This window comes from Rhamphochromis sp. 'chilingali' (genome assembly GCF_963969265.1).
Source record: "Rhamphochromis sp. 'chilingali' genome assembly, chromosome: 22".
Lineage (NCBI taxonomy): Eukaryota > Metazoa > Chordata > Actinopteri > Cichliformes > Cichlidae > Rhamphochromis > Rhamphochromis sp. 'chilingali'.
In genome coordinates, this window is record NC_137950.1 from 17,596,813 (window position 1) to 17,616,041 (window position 19,229).

Here is a 19,229-nt window from a genome sequence, read left to right on the forward strand (position 1 = left end):
TGTATTGTCTTTTTTCCACAAAGTTTTACATAAAACTCAAACATGTCAAAACAGAAGTGAGTCAGTGTGAACATCTCACCTGAACAGGTTATTACGACTCAATAAAGGAACAGATGGCAGCACAGCATGGGCCACAACACTTACAGAAGACACACAAAGATAAAGAGAGCTGAACATCTCTTGTTGCTGAATTTTGGCATTTTTTTCCAGAGGAAAAGCAAACAAAAAAAATAACTTCAGCTTAACCAAAAATTAAAAACATAAGTAAAAGAGGCACATAGAGTAGAATCTCACAGATAAGGGAACAAAATTAAAAGGTACAAAGAAATACGGAGAAAGCAAACACAAGCTGGTTGGCAGCTTCTGGAGACCAGATTCAGTTTGGGAGAAACAATCTGGGAAAGAACAACAACCTTGATTTCAAAAACAGGATTCAACAATGTTGTTTATCATATTTCTTCTGTCCAACAAACATTTGGATCAGCGAAAGCTGCAGCTTCATCAGCTCTTCCAGCTCATCGATCTGTGGAAGAGAAAAGCAAATAAAGCAGTCGCTCGTTTGCATTTAATTTTAGAGAAAAATATAAAAACATTTTGTAGTATTAACAAAAGCATTTATAAAATAGTGCCATTTAAGATCTTTTAATGTTAATCAAAACTGTGAGATCAACTCTGACCTTGGCCTGCAGGCTCAGACAGCAGCAGCCTGAGGTCTGAAGGGCTAGGATTTGAATGAGAGCGGAAAGAGAATCAGAGCACAGCAAAACGTCATGTCCAAAGAAATCCAAACACTTGTCAGTTCAGGTGAAAACGATTCAGTTTCTAATCTAAAACATACACACCATCACTGTTGGAAGTATTTTGGATTGGCTTTATTTGCTCAGTAATCTCCTTCACTGGTTCTCCTGAAGAACAAAAAACAATGACCCAGTCCTGTTATCAATTAAATACTTGATACACATCTTTTTACCAACCTAAATATACTTGAGCAAAGTAAAATACGGCACTTAAAAAATCTCACATTATTTTGGATACGTTTTGTCAGTTCTCTTTACACTAAAAAGAAACCAGTAACTTAATCCTACAATCACAATCTTATTACGAACCACAGGCCGATGCTGCAGAAATATTCATCTTCTCTTCCGGATGCTGGGATATTGCATCCACAGTATTTGCCAGCACTGTGGTGCTCACTGGCTCTTTTTGGTTTTCGGGTACCGATTTGGGCTTAGAGCCGTCTGGTGCGGCTGCAGTGTTGACAGATGTGCTGCTGCCAGTTTTGTCAGTCTTCTGGGTCGAGGTTGTGCAAGGGTTACTTCTCCTCTGGGCATGTAATGCTTCTGAGATCATGTCAGTGACGTTTCCCCCGCCCTTCTCAGCGGGCAGAGTGAGTGAGAGCACGTTAGCAGAGCCATCAAAGTGCTGGACTGTGGCGAGTACCCCATCCAAGACCGCGTTTTGAAATATCAGCTGCACTTCCTGAGGCCACTCTGCTGGAAAGTTCTCCTTACCTATCAATAAACATGAGGCAGTGCGACACGAGTCAGTAAACTAGCAAAGCCCAGAAAATGACAAAGAATACTTGTGCTGCCTTACCAGCAAGAGTGCAGCGAGTGATCTGAAAGGGAAGCTCCAGCGGGTTGCTGGGGATGGGCAAGATCCGGGAGTATGGCACCTTCTCACTGTTGCCATAGTCTGCATAGAGGACACTCACCTCTTTCTCACCAACTTCTAGGATTACTGCACGGTACCAGTTATTGTCAGCTGGAAAAAAAGAAGTCTAAGTCTATATTTTGTTTTGTAGTCACAGGAATTCCAACACAATTTAGAAAGAAAAATTGTCAAACTACTCAGCATTGAATGAAATATTACATTTATCCTCATTGGACTAACATATAGAACTCCTCTGACCTTACAAGCACTAAAAGCTCAATGAAAACAGACCTGCTGTAAGCTGGACTGTGGAATGTAACCCCAGCTAAAGCCTACTCCGTGTATACTGTGTTTAAAGCCACACACACACACACACACACACACACACACACACACACAGTGTAATTATACCTACTAGAAGACATGAAATTACCAGCTTAGCTCTGTAAGAGCAAGAATTTCAGGTGGGGTTTCCAGAGCAGACCGCCAGCAATGAAAACTGGATGTACACTAACAGGATTAGTGTAACAGCAATTTTGTCCTCACTTGATTTTTTCTTGTTACCATGTTTATATTATTTATTAAATGAAAATTAGTAAACAACATTTCCTCAAAGCATTATGAGATGTGAAAATTAGTCTCCCTCAATCAAGCAAGGCGAAATATTTAAAATTAGATTATCTGTGAATATCTCATTCAGGACTAGCCTTCAAGTTCCATCCAACAACTTTTGTGAGAACCCATTTGCCCCCTTGTGGCTAGAAACAGTTACTGCATTGCCTGCGAACGGTGAACTAGTGCTGCTCTCTGTGTGTATAGCAGGGTTACAGTGACCTAAAAATCCAAACTAGGTGAGGAAAAAAACCTAACCGAAATTAAACAAAAACAAAAAACCCTGGCACATTTGAAAGAACCCCACCTGAGAACTGAGCACAACAAGCAGCCCCAGGAGTTGGTTTGCCCTTTACAGCTGTGGACAAGGTGGCCTGGCTGTTGCAGTAGACAGCCAGCTCCACCATCACCTCCTGAAGCTTTTGTTGATCCACTACAGAAATAAATCAATAAATAAACAAACAAACACAAGCATAGAGAGCAATTAGATAAGACACAGCAAGGTCTATGTTATGTACATGCATTTTATAAGACAGTAGAAGACAACTGTTTCAACCTTGAGCAGGACCCAGCAGATAAAAGATGGAAGGATTAATGATGCCCGCAAAATAAGGCTGAAAGGCATCACTGAGCGGCAGCTCCACAGTCTTCCACTCCACTGGAAAAGATGGCACTGAAACCAGAATGCAACATTATAAATAAGCCTCCTAAATCACCACCAGCATCTTGAGGACTTCCTCTCTTTGGCTGACCTTCTGTGGACACTGCAGTCCATCCTTCAGCTGGTATCTCTTTGAAATTAACTTCTGTCTGACTGGAGACTTGAGTTTCTAAGGGATCTTGCTCATTTGTCTTCACGCTTTGTTTGGTTGCAGAGCCTGTTGTTCCATGTGTTTCTCTGGCAATCTCTCCAGGAACTTTAGCTAGTTGCTCAGAAATTAAGGCAGCTGCCACATTTACTCCTCTGCTTTCCAGCTCCACACCGTAGCCCTGTTCAGTGACAGAGAGGACACGTGCAGAGAGCTGCTTACCATACACCTGAGTCTGGAACCACAGCACAGCTTCACTGCTCCACTCTGATCCAAGAGGCTCCACGCCTAAAAATCAAACACACACCACTCAGTATAATCTACCCTTTAAATTTTTGTATTTTTTTAATTCAAACGTGAACAAACTTCCATCTGGCTTTCACACAGTTCCAAAGCTATAATGCAGTCTCTCCATGAATGTGCCAAAATATATGACAATTTCTCACATTTCAAATATGCTTCATATTGTGAAACAGAGCTCTCAACCTCACACACACACACACACACACACACACTACCTGTGAGCCAGCAGCGAACTGCCTGGAAGGGTAGAGTCAGTAGCTGGGCTGTAATGGATCGAAGGTGGCCCTTTTCAACTGTCAAGCTGTAGCCATAGTCCACAAAGTTCACAGCTACCTTGTCATCAGACAGCCCCGTCACCATAGCCCGACACCACGCTCCATCCCCTGGGGAACAAACAGCACATCATGTCCCATAAATGCCCCAAACACAAAGAAAGACAAGATTCATCATGAGTGGATTTAGATCACAGTGTGGGGAAAAAGCAGCTATAATAAAAACCCCAGAACATTTAACTGACAATAAAGTGTGGTTTGTGTCATGTTTTAGCAATCGGCTGCTGAGCTGATGACATTTATAAAGTCAGTGGTACAGCAGATGGTCTCACCAGGTAACAGGGCACAACAGGGCTCTCCCACCTTGGGCTCGAAAGGTGACGCATCAGCCTCACAATGCTGCTTTAACTGAGCCCCCAGCTCTTTCAGGCGCTGGTGGTCTGACAAACACACAGATAACACATGCATGCATCAATAAATGAATCCTCTGACTCATGCTGTTACTCTCTTCATACTGGATATTTATAGCTTAATTACTGGCATTTTATTTGCAGTATTGTTTTGCATTTTTGCTTGCTTGTAAACACCATGGTGGGGTTGCCCACCTCATCATATTGTTTGTTCTGCTTACAAAGACAAAAGACCCAGACTACCATCCACTCTCTTCTGCTTATTTATTACTGTGGTCTCATTAAAAGTATCCTTAATTTTCTTTTCACTTCTGTTTTTATTTCCTTGATATAAAATATCTGAATGTTTTTTCACTAAATAAAACAAGCCTTTGCTAACATTTATCCTTACACTGGTGGTGCTAATGCAACTGTACATTTTTACAATATATGGAAAATATTGCAGAATAATTACATGACTGAAAATCTGATAGATTTGCTGCCTTTAAAAATCTAAAAATAACTAGTTACTAACGAAAAGTCTCTGTATATTTGCCGAGACAATGCTGCTATGGGTAAAAATGGCGGCTATTTAGGCTAAAGAAACAATACCTGTAGGACTGTCAATGCGGCAGTAAAACGCTGCTGGGTTCTCAGCCACGACAGTGACTAACAGTGCCACCGCCTGGCTGTTGCAAGGAAGCTCAGTACAAGACCAAACCAGAGGCTCACATGCTGGGAGAAACGAAGCCAAATCACATATACACTTAATCAAGTTATAAAGTACTTTGGTTATTCATGTCTAACTTATCCACAAGCAAGTGGTGACTATGGCAGGTAAATTTATGACCACAAGAAGAAAATCCATGTCAATGTCACAGGCCTCTGCCAAAAAGGAATATTTGCTTCAGGTTTTCAGTTCTACATCATCATCATTTCCCCCAAGATGCATCAAATGAATCCAAATTAATCTCCCCATTAAAAAAAAAAAAAACCCCAAACAAACTAAAAACCCAATAAAACCATTACTTTCAGATGCATCATACCTTGGGCCTCTGCAGTAACCACCGTCTCATTATCAGTAGTAACAGCACAAGGTGCAGCGTAACCTGCGGATATCAGCAATTCAGCTATATTGGCCTGTGGATCGCTGGACTCATCAATCATGGTCACCAATGCCTTGCCCCCATGTGCACCCTGGATTTCAATGTGCAGTATTCGGTTTGACACTCTTCGCTGCAGAGCCAGAAGGCAGTCCTCCGGCCAGCTCTCCCCAACAGGCTGAACCCCTGGAATGGAAACACCGCCCCCAAAAACAACAGAGGGACACACTAATCATGCGTTTCTGTATTATTTTCTCATTTAAAAAAAGACAACACCAAAGAAATGTAGTGTTTTTAAGTCAAAGTATACAAGTAACTTTAAGTAAAAATAGGTGAAAAAAATTAAATGACATTTGGCATAAAACTGAGCTCTCTCACATTCACAGCTTAACACGCTTAAGAATTGCTAAGCACTCAAAATCTACTGCATAGTGGAAAAAATACCTGCTAGACCACATGGAATAGCCTGCATGGGAAGGCGTAAGAGTGAGGAAGCGATGGGTCTAAGGTGGCCTAACCCGACCTCCTCAGAGTTGCCAAAATCAAGGTACCCCACACAGACACGTTCCTCTGATGAATAAGCCAGAATCTTAGCCCTGTACCATTGCTTGTCCTCTGGAGAGAAAACACGAAGAGCCAGAAAGTACATTTATTACACCATTTTAAAAAACACACCATCTCTGAATTAGCTTGTTAAATACATTTCAGGCACAGGACACTTTGAAATCAAATAATGATAAAAGTAGAGCTGGGCGATATGAGATTTTTTCATATCACGATATGTTTTTTTCATTTCAGGCGATAATGATATCTATCACGATATAAGCCAAATAACTATATTTGTAAGATTTAAATGTGCCTTTGCTCACAAGTAAAATGTGAAATAATCAGCAGCTTGTTTTTATTTAAATATTTATTTCCCATAATAAGTTCAACAGGGTAGATGTACTTAAGGAACATGAGACTTTTTCAGATAAATAAAGGCAAATATTGCAAACTACACAAAAGGCAGCCGCTAAAGCGTTTAAGTTTCAAAATAGAACAAACGAAACAGACTAAATTGTCAATTCCACTTAGAAACAAAATATTAATTCTAAAAATAAATCTTAGTTTGTTTTACAGAATAACAGACAAAACTGACTAACTTTCGTCAGTATCAAATAAACTGAGAACTAAAAGGAAATTCTCAATCTCTCCTTGTTGTATAGCTTAGCTTTTCAAACAGTTTTAACAGTTACTTTAGTCTGACAAAAGCCGAATGACGAATTAGCGCTTCCAGTCAGAGACTGAGGCTACGTCCACACGTACACGGGTATTTTTGAAAACTGAGATTTTCCGTTTTCGTTTTAAAAAATAATCCCGTCCACACGTAAAGGCAGAAATGAAGGAAAACGCTGCTATGAACATGCCAAAGCAGCAGGTGGCGCTAGATTCCTAACCGTGCAGAAATGTGCAGAAATCAGAAGTCTAGAAGCCTCGGTGGGAAAAAGTAAACAAAGCTGGGGCATAGAAGCAGAACCGAGTCGTATGTGTGGAGGGACAGTAACTGTGTGTGTGTATATGTAAGCATTTAAACACTGCAGAGAGTAGAATTAACAGTAACAGTATTGTAGAAATTCATTTCACTGAAACAATAACGTGGCGCACAGTGTGACGTCAAAAAATGTGCACACCTTTGACGCTGCGTTTTCTCCGTTTTTCTATCCATCCATCCATCCATTCGCTTCCGCTTATCCTTTTTAGGGTCGCGGGGGGCGCTGGAGCCTATCCCAGCTGTCATAGGGCGAGAGGCAGGGTACACCCTGGACAGGTCGCCAGTCCGTCAATTAATCAATTAACCTATCCCCTCAAGCTGCATGTCTTTGGAGGGTGGGAGGAAGCCGGAGTACCCGGAGGGAACCCACGCAAACACGGGGAGAACATGCAAACTCCACACAGAAAGACCCCGGCCTGATGTTGGAATTGAACTCAGGACCTTCTTGCTGTGCGGCAACAGTGCTAACCACCGTGCCACCGTGCTGCCCTCTTTTCTAGTCCCTAAGGACCCCTGTCATCCACCCATTCACACACACATTCACACACTGGTGATGGCAAGCTACAATGTAGCCACACTGGCGCCACCGGGCCCTCTGACCACCACCAGTAGGCAACGGGTGAAGTGTCTTGCCCAAGGACACAACGACCGAGACTGTCCAAGCCGGGGCTCGAACCGGCAACCTTCCGATTACAAGGCGAACTCCCAACTCTTGAGCCACGATCGCCCCATGTTTTTCTAGTCAACACGTAAATGCAAAAACGGAGTTTTTAAAAATCTTTGTTTTCAGTGACCAAAAACGCCGTTTACGTGTGGACGAAAGGTGCAAACGCATAGAAAAAATCTGCGTTTTCAAAAATACCCGGGTACGTGTGGACGTAGTGCATGCACCAGTTTATTGTATTTCCAGACTTGCTTTCGGCACAATTTACAGTGCACGCTACTCTGTTTTTTGTCAGACTTGAAATAGCCGAAATACCTTCACACTACGGAACTTCTATGGCTCTTCCGTTCGACAATCTCTCCGACATTGGAACCATCATCTGTTTTCTCTTCGGTCACGCTCGGTTGATTTTTCTAGTCGGCACACTCATTTCCTCCATTACCCGGGCGGTACGGTGGCTGGCTGCTTCCCAAACAAATACACATGTGCGGCTTGGCACTTGTGCTGTACGTAACAAGTCACGTGACGTGACGCTGCGGCTGTGATTGGTTTGGCTCTGCGCTACGTAATTTGGATTGGCTGTTCTTTTTTTTCCTTTTTCTTTTTTTTTTTAAGAGGACAAGAGCGGCGAGGTCTATCGCGATACATATCGTTATCGTTCTATCGCCCAGCTCTAGATAAAAGTATTTAATTTTTCAAATACAAATATTTAACTCCACAGCATTCAGTAGCTCCAAATCATGTTGTGTAAAAACAAGTCAAACACTAGGACTGACAGAAATTGAAACCTCGAACCACTGAGGGGATCAATTTGACCCCATCCCACAACAACATCACCAAAGATGAAGATCAATCGATGAAAAAAAAAAAACAAACAAACACAAAAACAACAACAAAATACTCAATTACTAGAATAATCAACAGCTGTAGCCCTAATGATTAGGTTTTACTTTAACAGGGTTTAAAAAGACCCCTCTGACGATTCTAGTGTTCACTACAATACTGCTGTACAGCTTACAACAGTTTTCATAGCCAGCTATAGCGTCATACTCCCATTGTAAAACATTAATAGGTACTAAAATGTTATACCTGAGAACTGGGCACAGCACACTGTGGTGGGAGCTGGTCTAAAGTTCTGTGGGGTTGCAACCTGAGAGCAGTGTTCCCTCAGCTTTAACTGCAAATCCTGAATCAGTCCTGCAAACCAAAGTCTCAGCACAGGTTAAAGGTATATAAAAAGGTTGAGTGATTTAAGTTGCATTAATAGTTCAGCAACAGCTTCTCACCAGCGTTCTCCACCTTTTGCACGATAAGTTCAGTGGGTGACTGGAAGTGGGTGACCACAACAGAGAGCTGATCACCCACTGCTTGTGTTATTGGCTCTGGTAGTTGTGCCCAGGTATTGTCATCTTTTCCATCAGAGAGGCACCGGAAGTTTTCCAAAGATGCGCTCATCATGGCATCTGGGGAAGAAAAAGAAAAAAAATGGTTACAAAAACACATTTTAAATGTTACAAATTGCACTGACTGAGGATGTTGTATATGAATCTTACTGATATCTTGCACAGTTGGCACGATGTTAACTGGCTCTTTATCTGCATAGCCGTGTTCAAGGAGGAACGTGTTCAACTGTTTTCCTAAAAGAAAGAGACCGGGCGAGAGCTGGGCTTAAACATTTTAACTTCAGTAGATCCTTTAAATGTGCATCTCTGTTTTATATAAGTCACCCATGGAAAGCAGAATATCCACAGCATGAATGCGACCGTCTTCTACAGTTTCCACCAGCCTAACTGTGACAATCTTGCCAGCCAGCAGCTGTCTCACAGCAATGCAGCACTCGCCTGACCAGCTCCCCGCCACCGGCACAACCCCTGTGATACGACACTCCATTGCCTGCAAATAAAAGAGCCAAGGACCAAATTTAAAATGCCAGCATGTCACAGGGAATGTATTAACTGTGCAAATATGCACCCACACATGGGCAAAAAGGCTTGATGTCAGCCGTCAGGGCTCTGATCCTATCCACAGGGACATTTTCTTCATTGCCAAAGTCAATGTAAAGGACGTTAGCCATCTTATGGTCAGGAGCCAAAGTCTGTACAAGGCCTCGGTACCAGTTCTAGACACACACACACAAAAAGTGGGCCCAAGTCAAAACACAGCCAATGTAAATATTACAAATAGCAACCTGAGGACTTGCTTAAGAAGGCCTCGGCTCACCATATCACAGGAAAACTGAACCGCGCAAATCTCTCCAACACAGGGTACATGTGTTGTCACTGAGGAGCTGCAGTATGTTTTCTGAAGCTCTGTACTGATGCTCTGCAAAGATTCCAGCAACTCAGGGCTTTGAGGGACAAGGAAAAACCTGCTGGGGCTGTAGAACTCTACAACACGCGCCTAAAAACAGCAACAACCCAAATCACTCATTCTGGTATTTAATAACACACAAAAAATCTGCTTTTACTTTTGAAGCTTGAGGCAAACTGGATACATTTTACCTGGATGTCTGTTCCCTTGATGACTTTAGTTACATGCAAGTCCTTAAAATAAACCCTCTGGAGGCTAGACGATTCACCGTGCTTCAATATACAAATTTAAAAAAAATAATAACACAGATTACTTTCTTTAACTTAGTTTTGATTTCAAATTGTGCAAATGTGAAGCTTTCAACTTTTACTCGCATTAGCATATCAGTGAAGTATTGCAATTACCTTCAGCTCCCCCAGGCTGGCTCTGTCTTCTTTAGCTGGCACAGCCGCTGCTTCCACTGGTTTCCCTCTTTAGATTAAGATAAACAAACAACTTCACATTATTTATTGGGCATTCCATCTAATTTCATCTTATGCTGGTAAAACAAAAAATGGATATTTAAGCATTCATTAATATTAACAACTGTCAGCCAGAAGCACATTGTGTTGCCCAAGCTTACTTTACAGGCTCTGGATCAACGGCTTTGCACACATGTCTGTGGGTCTTCCAGTCTTCTGTCTGACAAGCCACTGAGCAGTAAGGCACCTTCTTACAACGCTTGCATCGAAAATTGCCTGTGAATGAACAGTTATTTTAGACTTTACTAAAATGCTTACACAAGAACAACAGCGCTGAAATGAGAGTGCAAATCACTAAAGATAACCAAAAAACAAAAACAAATTAAGAGCCTCTGGCTTAAAAAAACAAACAAAAACATGCTGCCAAATAAACACAATGCCACATTTAAACTGTCATATTACCTTGGTGACCACAGTAGTTGCAGAAATGCACAGTCAGAGATGGCTGACCAGATCCCAACAACTGTAAGGGGAAACAAAAATAGTACTGACTTTTATTTCTATTCAACAGTCTTCTACTTCTTTTGGAAACTCCTTTTAGAGCAGATCATCTGTCTCACTCTAACCCTCAATAGCTTCCTCCTTAGTCACACCAACCCTCTGCATGTTCTCCTTCAGTGCATCCTAACTTCCTCTGAGGTCTTCCTCTTTCTCCTGCCTTACACCTCCAAAATTATCCTGAGTCCAATATATCCACTATCCCTCCTCTGCCCATGCCATCTCAACCATGGCTCTCTAACTTTGTCCCCAAAGTGCTCAATCTGAGCACTCTCTTTGATATACTTATTTCTAATCAACCCCACACATATCTAGCAAACGACAAAACCATCAACAATACATACTCCAGATTTATCCCTGTTCACTGATGAATTTATGGGACCTGCAAAATGAAAGGAAGAAAAAAAAACGAGCAAATTATTTTTACAGAATTATCAGATTCCTTCATTTTTAGTTTTATCGGTGAATAACAGCATAACTGCACATTTTGGAGGGTTTTTTGTTTTGTTTTTTTTACCGTCCCCAATGGCGCCTGATGGGAGGCGCACGGCTGGAGCGCTGGGCATGGTGAGGTGTCTTGGAGGAGGTAATGTACCGCAAACACCCGCTGGGATCGACGAAGGTTTCCTCAAAGGCAGGTTTGGTCGAACCACATTTGTCGAAAATGAGCGGTTCATTTCAGTACCTTTCAGTGTTATATAACAAATGACTGTATCAAGACATTATACTTAACTTATATCTGCACTTTAGCATTCTTAGCTAGCTAAAGGTTACTAAAGCTACGAGTCAAGGTCACATAATAATGCATTAGCAAACTATTTTTAAAAAATCACGTTAAACGAATAAAAACCGCCAGCAACACATCTGAAGAGCATTATTCTGTCAAATAATCCAATAAACGTAACGTTTTAGTGTACTTGTACACCGCAGACTCAATGCCGTACCTTGCACGTGTTGTTTGACCAGAAAGGGAAAAAAGTTGTGCTCATGCGCAGTAGCATCAGTGTCGCACAGTTCACAATGTTCACGAGCCCAAATCAAATCAAGTTTAGTTAACAATTACTGAAGCCGATATGTTGGCTTATTATTGAGAGGTTAGGAGGAAACATAGGAAAAGTAACTGGACTGAATAGCAAAAGATCAATAAAGTAAAACCTCTGGAAAATCTCTCAAGAAAATTTGAGGAAGTACCCCAAACCGGTTGCAGCCTGAGCCTGGTTCCAATGGAGTTTTTTTTTCCTGTTAAATTGAGTTTTTCCTTCTCACTGTCCCCAAAGTGCTTGCTTATAGGCCATCATTTCATTGTTGGGGTTTTCTCTGTTTTCATTGTGGGTGCCCTGAGGAAGCTGTTGTTGTAATTTAGTGCTATATAAATAAAACTGAATTGAATTGAAAAGAACTGAAAGAGTTGAAGTTTGGTTGTGTGGCTTAGTGCTGAGAAAAGCACTAAAGATGAGATGTTTTATTTGAGGATGTTGGTGGAGCCGTATAGAGAAAGTCAATAGCAGTTGAACTGTCTTTGTGGATCTAGACAAAGCAGAGGAACTGTTGTTGTTTCCAGTAACTTCTTGTTTCCAGTGGTGATGGACAGGCTGACAGATGAGGTCAGAATTCAACTTGCCAACCATTATAAACAATTACAATACAAATAATTACAATACAAGCAATTACATTATCAAATATTGTCTAAGCCATACTTACTGAGTACCAGGAGTAGCACATTGTTTAGTACTTCATTACATCAGTGCAAGTCATTTGTTTAAAAGCAGTGTGCCCAGTGTTTGTTTTCATTTTCAATTTATTTATTTTTTTTACATTTTATCTTTTACTTTTTTAAAACTATCTACATTAAAGACTAATCTAAAGCCATCGTCTGTGTATCTTTACATTTCCTTAGGATGCTTTGCCAGTAAAAAGTGTCATTCTTGTGTCATAAAGCCTATTTTACTTTAAGCACAAGCAAACCTTCTATGTGCCGTCAAAGCTAATTTAAAATGGACTGAGGCAAAATAAAAAACTGTCCTGCCATCAGACAAATCAAAATTTGAAATTCTTTTTGGAAAACATACATGTTCTTGGCTAAATCAGTACTCAGTTCAAAAGCATGCATCTCTGATGGTATGGGGGTGCTTAAGTGCCTATGGAGTTGGTAGTTTGTACATGTGGAAAGGCACCATGAGTTTTGAAATATATTTATATATATAGCTTTTAGAACAACATATGCTCATCCATTTTTCAGGGCTTTATATGTTTTAACACAACAACACTAGACTTTATATTCCAACCATTATAACATCATGGCTTCATAGTAGAAGAGTGCAGGTACTGAAGTGGCCTGCCTCCAGTCCAGGTCTTTCACCAGCTGAAAACAGTATCATGAAAGGAGTGAAATGAAAATGTACAACAAAGATGACAGACAGACACAAATCGTACAGCATTCATCTCCCATAAGTCCAATAATTGATCCCCCTAGTTAACGAATGTTTATGGGCTCTTGTTAAAAGAAGTTTTGATGCCATCAAATTCAAAATCACCTTTTTATTCCTTTAAAAAGGTACATTTTTAAGATTTGAACATTTAATATATGTTGATTGTTCTACTGTGAATAAAATATGGGTTTATGAGATCTGCAAATCACTGCACTCAGTTTTTATTTACATTTTATACACCATCCCAACATCTTCAGAACTGGGGTTTTACTGTGCTCATATGCGCTCTTTCTGAATGTGTAACATATTAATTCTTCCAGAAAATAAACGTGGGTGTTGTAGATACCTGTAGTCAGGGCTGGGCTGTCCATGGGCTGGAGCCTATCCTGTATTTACGTCAGACAAACGTCATTTCTCACTGGGCTGTCATTGGTTTATGTCGTCTCATCGGTTCTCTTGCAGTGGCCATATTTGTTGATGTGTCATATCAAAGTGACTGACTTGTGCGATCAGCTGGTAAGGCAGGGGAGGTTCAAAGTTCATTTTTACCCCGATTGTCTCCACATCGAAGCACACCATGGGGTTTTCCTTCTCGGTGGGTAACTTATAACAGCCTTTATTAAGCTTTCTTTGATATTTATGTTCGATGCTAGCGCTAGCTGCGCTAAGTCAAGCATGAGATGATTGGATTGTACGAGCTAACACAAGGCTTATCAGTGTAGCTTAGCTTTCTAGGCTAACTGCCCGCTTACAGTTTGTCAGTCTGTAGTTTAGCGTTAAACCTATTGTTAGTAGCTATATTTTACTCACAGGGTGTTCTATGTCGTACGCCAGTCTTTCTTTTCCTTTCGTTTTCATAGCCCTGTCAAGGCAAAATCAATAGCTAGCGAGCTAAAGCCATCAAAGGTGTTGCTAACATTAAATGAAGCGAAATGTAGATTAATCAGCAGTAAACACAAGCGGGACGTCGGCCTGCTGCTTACAGCAAGCTCGGACACTTAACGGTATGTTTTAATAAGACTGACTGCCTACATTACAATAACTCCTGTGTTATTGCATGGCACCCGTCACTGGAGCATCTTCTGCATTGCATCTGTTAAAGCTGTTGCGCTTTTACTGCGTCAACAGAAGACGCCGATTTGTAACTGCAGCCTTACATTTATGACTGCAGGGTAATGGTGAGCTTAATGATTGTATGTATTAGTGTAAATAACATAAAGAAACTGCTCTTAGTTGGTATAAGAGCAGTGCTAGACGATGGTATTGAAAGAGGTGGGACAAATGAGGAGGATTTCGGGACATGAAACAGAAAAGGGGCGTCACGATTACACATTGTTAAAGGGAGAATAACTTAAAGGATCCCAGTTATTAATAATCATAGTAATGAATAACACGGTAAATGCTGAGAAAACGCTATTTAAATAAAAAAAATTGTAATTTAAGGCTTCAGACTCCGATAGGACGGCTTTGTTTACTAACCTTAAACCATTTAGAGCAAATCTGCTAGCAGACACATTTTCTTAAATTATAAACTGTCTTTAATTTCTTTTTCTCAGCCATTGCTGTTTTATTTCTTATTCTTTACGTTGACTGGAGAGTATGCACGAGTCCCTTCGAAGTGTAATAAAAAGTGAAAGTGAATGAATTCATTAAACAGGATGTTTCTAATTGTGGGACTTCTGAATGCATGTATTTTGAAAGCAAGTTCAGGCTTTGCAGTAATCGTAAATGCCTATCTTATGTGTGTACCATGCTCTTCAAGCTGTATCTCACCACAGGTTTTTCCAGGTCCACACCCCTTTGTGTGTGTCGCAGCAAATGAGGCTGTATGTTGGGAAATTCTTTGAGTTTAGGCTTCCTTTTGGTTGCATAATAAACTACAATGAGGAAATTTTAAGCTTAACAAGGAAGGGAAAACATGATAGTAATCCAGGTGCTGTATCTGTGACTTAAAGGAATTTCAGGTTGTTCACGGAAAAACTGCTGTGTTGGTGTGAATAAAACAAATAAATAGTTTAGGTCTGCTTCCATTCAGTCTTTTTTTTTTCTCTCTGTCACACAGATTTGAGTCAGAGGAGGACCTGGGTACACCTCAGTCCTGCTTCAGATACATAAATGATGGAAGGATCAGAGGTTCAGTCCTTGACGACGGCATCACACCAGATGAATCTCCTTAATGTCAACACGTCTAATGCAGACGAGGAGGAAGAAATCTCTCTCAACAGTGCACAGGAGGCGGAAACCTGCAGTCAGGCAAAAGATGAATTGCAGCTTGACGGTGAATCAGTCAAGACTACAGCACTTGCTGAGATGGACACAAAGACGGAACATGAAGCTCAAACATGCAGTCATGAACATCCAGATGTGAAAGAGGAGCCTGTTGATACCAGAACTGTTTTAGTGGAAAGTGGGAAGCCTCCAGAAAGTCCTTCAAATGAGAGTGGTAGCACTTTGGTAGCCCCAGTACCTACTGTGGATGTAGTAGAAAACTCTCCTTCTGTTCTTAAAGGGACAGAAGATACCGTATTGACTTTTGATGCTACCATTCCAAATGGCAATGAACAGCCATCGCTCTTGGTTACAAATTGCCCCACTGAGCCATCACCTGCTGAGGATAGTAGTTCAGCTGAGAGTCCATCATCCTCTTCTGTCCATAGCACTTCCAAAAACTCACCCACAGACTCAACAACAACCTCCGGTATTTCTAATGGACCTTCTACCCCGATCTCTGACACCTTTAGCTCCTCGCTTGCTTCCAGCCCTCAAACCAGTGCCAAAAACCTGTTTCCCTCAAATTCTTCTGCAAGTCCTTATGACACTGATTGCAGCCGAAAGCTTATTTCTCAGATCCAGCGGTCACTGTCACAAGAGTCACTGCTAGATGAGCTTGAGTCTGAGCTCTTGGCTTGTCAGCTGCCGCATGGTGACGATAGAAGTGAGCGGAAAGGGAGCTCACCTGTCAATGGACTCCCCACGGACCAGGAGGGATGCATGGTAGTCTTCGAGAAGTGTGTGCAGTACAAATATGCACAACAGGAGAAGGCTATTCAGAAGTAAGTTGGTATTTTCTACATATTCATATCGCAGGTCATTAGAAAGTGCCATATTTACTGTACTTGACTTTTAAATGGGATCAGTCTACTCATTTAATGTTTTTTTTCTTACTTTGAAAAAGCAGACATAGGAGAATAATTATGTCAAAACCTAAGCATTAATTTTTGTGATGAATACAGAGTATAATCCACAGATTTTTCCTGTCCCGCTATGCCTCTTGGCCTTAATAGCAGCAGTCAAGATTCTTTTAGAGATTCAAAAACTACTTTATATGGGCTTGACCTGAATTGAGATTGTGCGTGCTCTCTTGTTTGTACAGGTTGCTTGAGGAAAACAAGAGACATCAGGAGCTGATCCTGGGTATCTGTTCAGAGAAGGACAAAATGAGAGATGAGCTCAAAAGGAGGACAGAAACAGAAAAGCAGCGCTTTGCCACCATTACAAAGGTTAGTGTGCCCCTATGCTTTCTTATGTTGTTCAGGGTTATATGGAATTCACTGTTTATGATATAAACTCAAGTAATGAGGGGGAAAACTTGGTCAAAGTCAAGCATATTCCAAACTAATAGGCCATATTTATTTGGATGTGTCATCAAGTTTTGTTCTTTTTCCAAGAGACTTATAAAAAATGGTAATGGAAGCACATTAACCAAATGATTTTTCCATCACTGAGAAAATTTTCCACTTCAGTGTTTTTAATCTGATTTCTTGTCAGACATATCAGTATTCAGACATTCATACAAGTACCTTTTGAACCAGATGCAATTTTTTCCTGTTGGATTTGTTGGGTCAAGCTGTGTTCAAAGCACCACACTGGAGTGCTGGCGTATATGTTTTGTAAGGACATGTTTTTGTGGTTTTTACCAAACTTGGCAAAAATTATATTCAGATCAAACCTCACCAAAGTTATCTTGTGGAGTTTTGCTTTTCAGTGGTATGAGTCTGTTAAAAGTCAATTGAAATTGGCAAAGTTGTGAGGTCAGCAATGCTTTGATCTGTCAAATTCAACCTTGGTTTTGGCACTTGTGATGGAATGTGACCCGGTGCATTAAGCAAAATACAAAAACCATGGACACACCTGATGCTTTTAAGTTGCTGGGATGGATATCTGAGCACCTTTCTAGTTAGAGAACAAGGGTACATTCAAGAAAATAATTAGTCTGTTTTGTATTGTTTAAAATGGGAGAAGCAAGCCTGTGTAGTTGTACCCTTCACTGTCACATATCAGTTTGATTAAAAATTGGAGTACAGCTGTGTATAACTGGTAAACAGGCGAGTCAAACAAAACAGCCCGGTGATGTGTACTGATTGCCAACATTCAATGGGCATGAACATCATCATTTGTGTGAATTCTATGCAGTTTTTAATATCCCGCCTTTTTTGTGGTTTCTCCCACCACAAAAGCTTCTTACAAAGCTTACCCACCTAGCTACAACTACAAACATAAAGTGCGTTTCTATTCATCGGGCTCAGTTAAGCATTGCTGTTGCCATGGAAGCAACAATAATTGGTTAATATGTTCTTGGTAACATGGTTTGTTTAAGCACTGCCCTAGCAGACAGACAGGAGTAATTTTATTATTACACGCATCCAGTATATGCCTGGATCATTTTTGTCCAGCAAAAATCCAAAATAATTTCATAATTTTGTTTACTTTTCAGAAATGTAATAAGAAAATAAAGACTGTGCCATAAAACAATCAGATTAAAAGATTATATTTCAGGTAGAAGAGGCTCTCGTCTGTCATTCGTCATTATTTTTTAATGGAGTATTTCCATGTTTACAGTACAAGTATCTAGAGGGGTTGAAAGCCCTGACACCGCTGTCTAAATGTAGTTATTCCACATTCTGTCTCAGTTGTCACCCTGCGTAGCAGGTTATCCCAGGTGTGGCCCAGACTTCAAAATTGCCCAACTAGTTGATTACACTGTCTATTCCTGTTTTTGCAGTTGGAGGCGAAGGTGAACGAGCTGCTGAAAGAACTGAAGGAGTCGCGGGATAAACTTGTTCACCAGGAGCAGTCAGCTAAAGCTGCTCTCCAGCAGATGCAGAAGGAGACAGGTTACCGGATTGAACAGGTACAACTGGAACCTATTATTCACCTGCGTCCTTGATAATCTGGTAGCACAAATTAGCTTTGCCTCAGTCTTAAAGTTATGTGCACCTCTGCTCTCGTTTCTGTCTTATCAGTAGGCCAGGTTTATCACAGTTTTTACATTTTTTAAAAAATGTTAAAGGGAGGGGGGGAGTATATTATAGTTCCACTGAGTGGTTGGATTTGGGGGGGGGGGGGGGGGGGGGGTCACTATTGTTGAAGTGTAGGTAAAATGGTTTTCTGAGCTTCACAAGATATAACGGTGCACATTCCTGCCACCAATTTTATGAATGCCTGCTGATGGTGTTGGTGTTATTAATGTACTGACAAGAACTAATGTTACAGCATCTTGGCGAGAGATCGCATAGTGAAAAAACTGCATCTCAGACAGCTAATTAAATTCAAACCACAACAAAGCGCTCTGGACTAGTCATTCACATCATTCACAACAGTCAGGGGCTTTTTTTGTATGTACTCTGTTTATAGAAGAAAGGTTCACATTGTGTAATAATTCACCTATTTGCTGAATAGAGTATAGGGGTATCAGGGCAGGATACATGGCAGCACATAAAGCAGTTTTCCCCTTGCTATAGGTTCTAGTTTGAGATATGGCTTTCTAAAATATAAATGTCAATGTCACATTCTCTTCTAAATATTTTTGTGTTAGTCTTTAGATTAAAGTACTTGCTGAAATGGTTAAAATGAAGTCTAACTACAAAAATACTCAGGCTTTTGTATTCTCATTTTCTTTCAAGCTGTTTGCGCAAAACTAGCAGCTGAATGTTCAAGGTCTTTGCACAGCAAACTCTTGTTATTGCAGATTTAATCACTTGTTAAACGAATAGTGCAGGGAAGCACATTTTCATCCAACCATTTGCACACCTGGTTGAAACCATGGAAGGGACTTTTCTCTTGACAGTTTTGTCACACTTTACAATTTTTAATTTCACTGCTGAATGAGCAGTAGGGGTTTGATTTTGCACT

At 40.8% G+C, this 19,229-nt stretch overlaps 2 protein-coding genes across 4 annotated transcripts in view; one reads left to right on the forward strand and one right to left on the reverse strand.

The window, feature by feature from the left end:
• Nucleotides 1-13,613, reverse strand: tdrd1 (tudor domain containing 1). Of its 2 annotated transcripts, none has more exons than XM_080873724.1 (26): nucleotides 13,444-13,613; nucleotides 11,186-11,353; nucleotides 11,013-11,050; nucleotides 10,573-10,633; nucleotides 10,272-10,386; nucleotides 10,054-10,120; nucleotides 9,841-9,921; nucleotides 9,560-9,739; nucleotides 9,315-9,458; nucleotides 9,067-9,232; nucleotides 8,893-8,976; nucleotides 8,626-8,802; nucleotides 8,429-8,536; nucleotides 5,586-5,756; nucleotides 5,085-5,327; nucleotides 4,651-4,773; nucleotides 3,982-4,089; nucleotides 3,593-3,760; nucleotides 3,018-3,362; nucleotides 2,822-2,938; nucleotides 2,573-2,698; nucleotides 1,597-1,764; nucleotides 1,107-1,511; nucleotides 843-905; nucleotides 678-721; nucleotides 1-523 (listed from the first exon to the last, which is right to left on the reverse strand). In XM_080873724.1, exons 1-26 carry the CDS (start codon nucleotides 13,466-13,468, stop codon nucleotides 434-436), a joined length of 3,585 nt encoding a protein of 1,194 aa, XP_080729850.1. In that variant the 5' UTR covers nucleotides 13,469-13,613; the 3' UTR covers nucleotides 1-433. The 2 variants fall into 2 exon arrangements, with proteins under 2 accessions (XP_080729850.1, XP_080729851.1); XM_080873725.1 differs by lacking the exon at nucleotides 13,444-13,613 and adding an exon at nucleotides 11,613-12,658.
• ccdc186 (coiled-coil domain-containing protein 186) overlaps nucleotides 13,570-19,229 on the forward strand; it is a 26,859-nt gene continuing 21,199 nt past the window's right edge. For both annotated transcript variants that reach the window (XM_080873726.1, XM_080873727.1), the window contains exons 1-4: nucleotides 13,570-13,692; nucleotides 15,160-16,150; nucleotides 16,471-16,597; nucleotides 18,100-18,228. In XM_080873726.1, coding sequence (XP_080729852.1) covers nucleotides 15,213-16,150; nucleotides 16,471-16,597; nucleotides 18,100-18,228 — 1,194 coding nt within the window. In that variant the 5' untranslated portion in view covers nucleotides 13,570-13,692; nucleotides 15,160-15,212. The remainder of the gene's footprint in view (nucleotides 13,693-15,159; nucleotides 16,151-16,470; nucleotides 16,598-18,099; nucleotides 18,229-19,229) is intronic.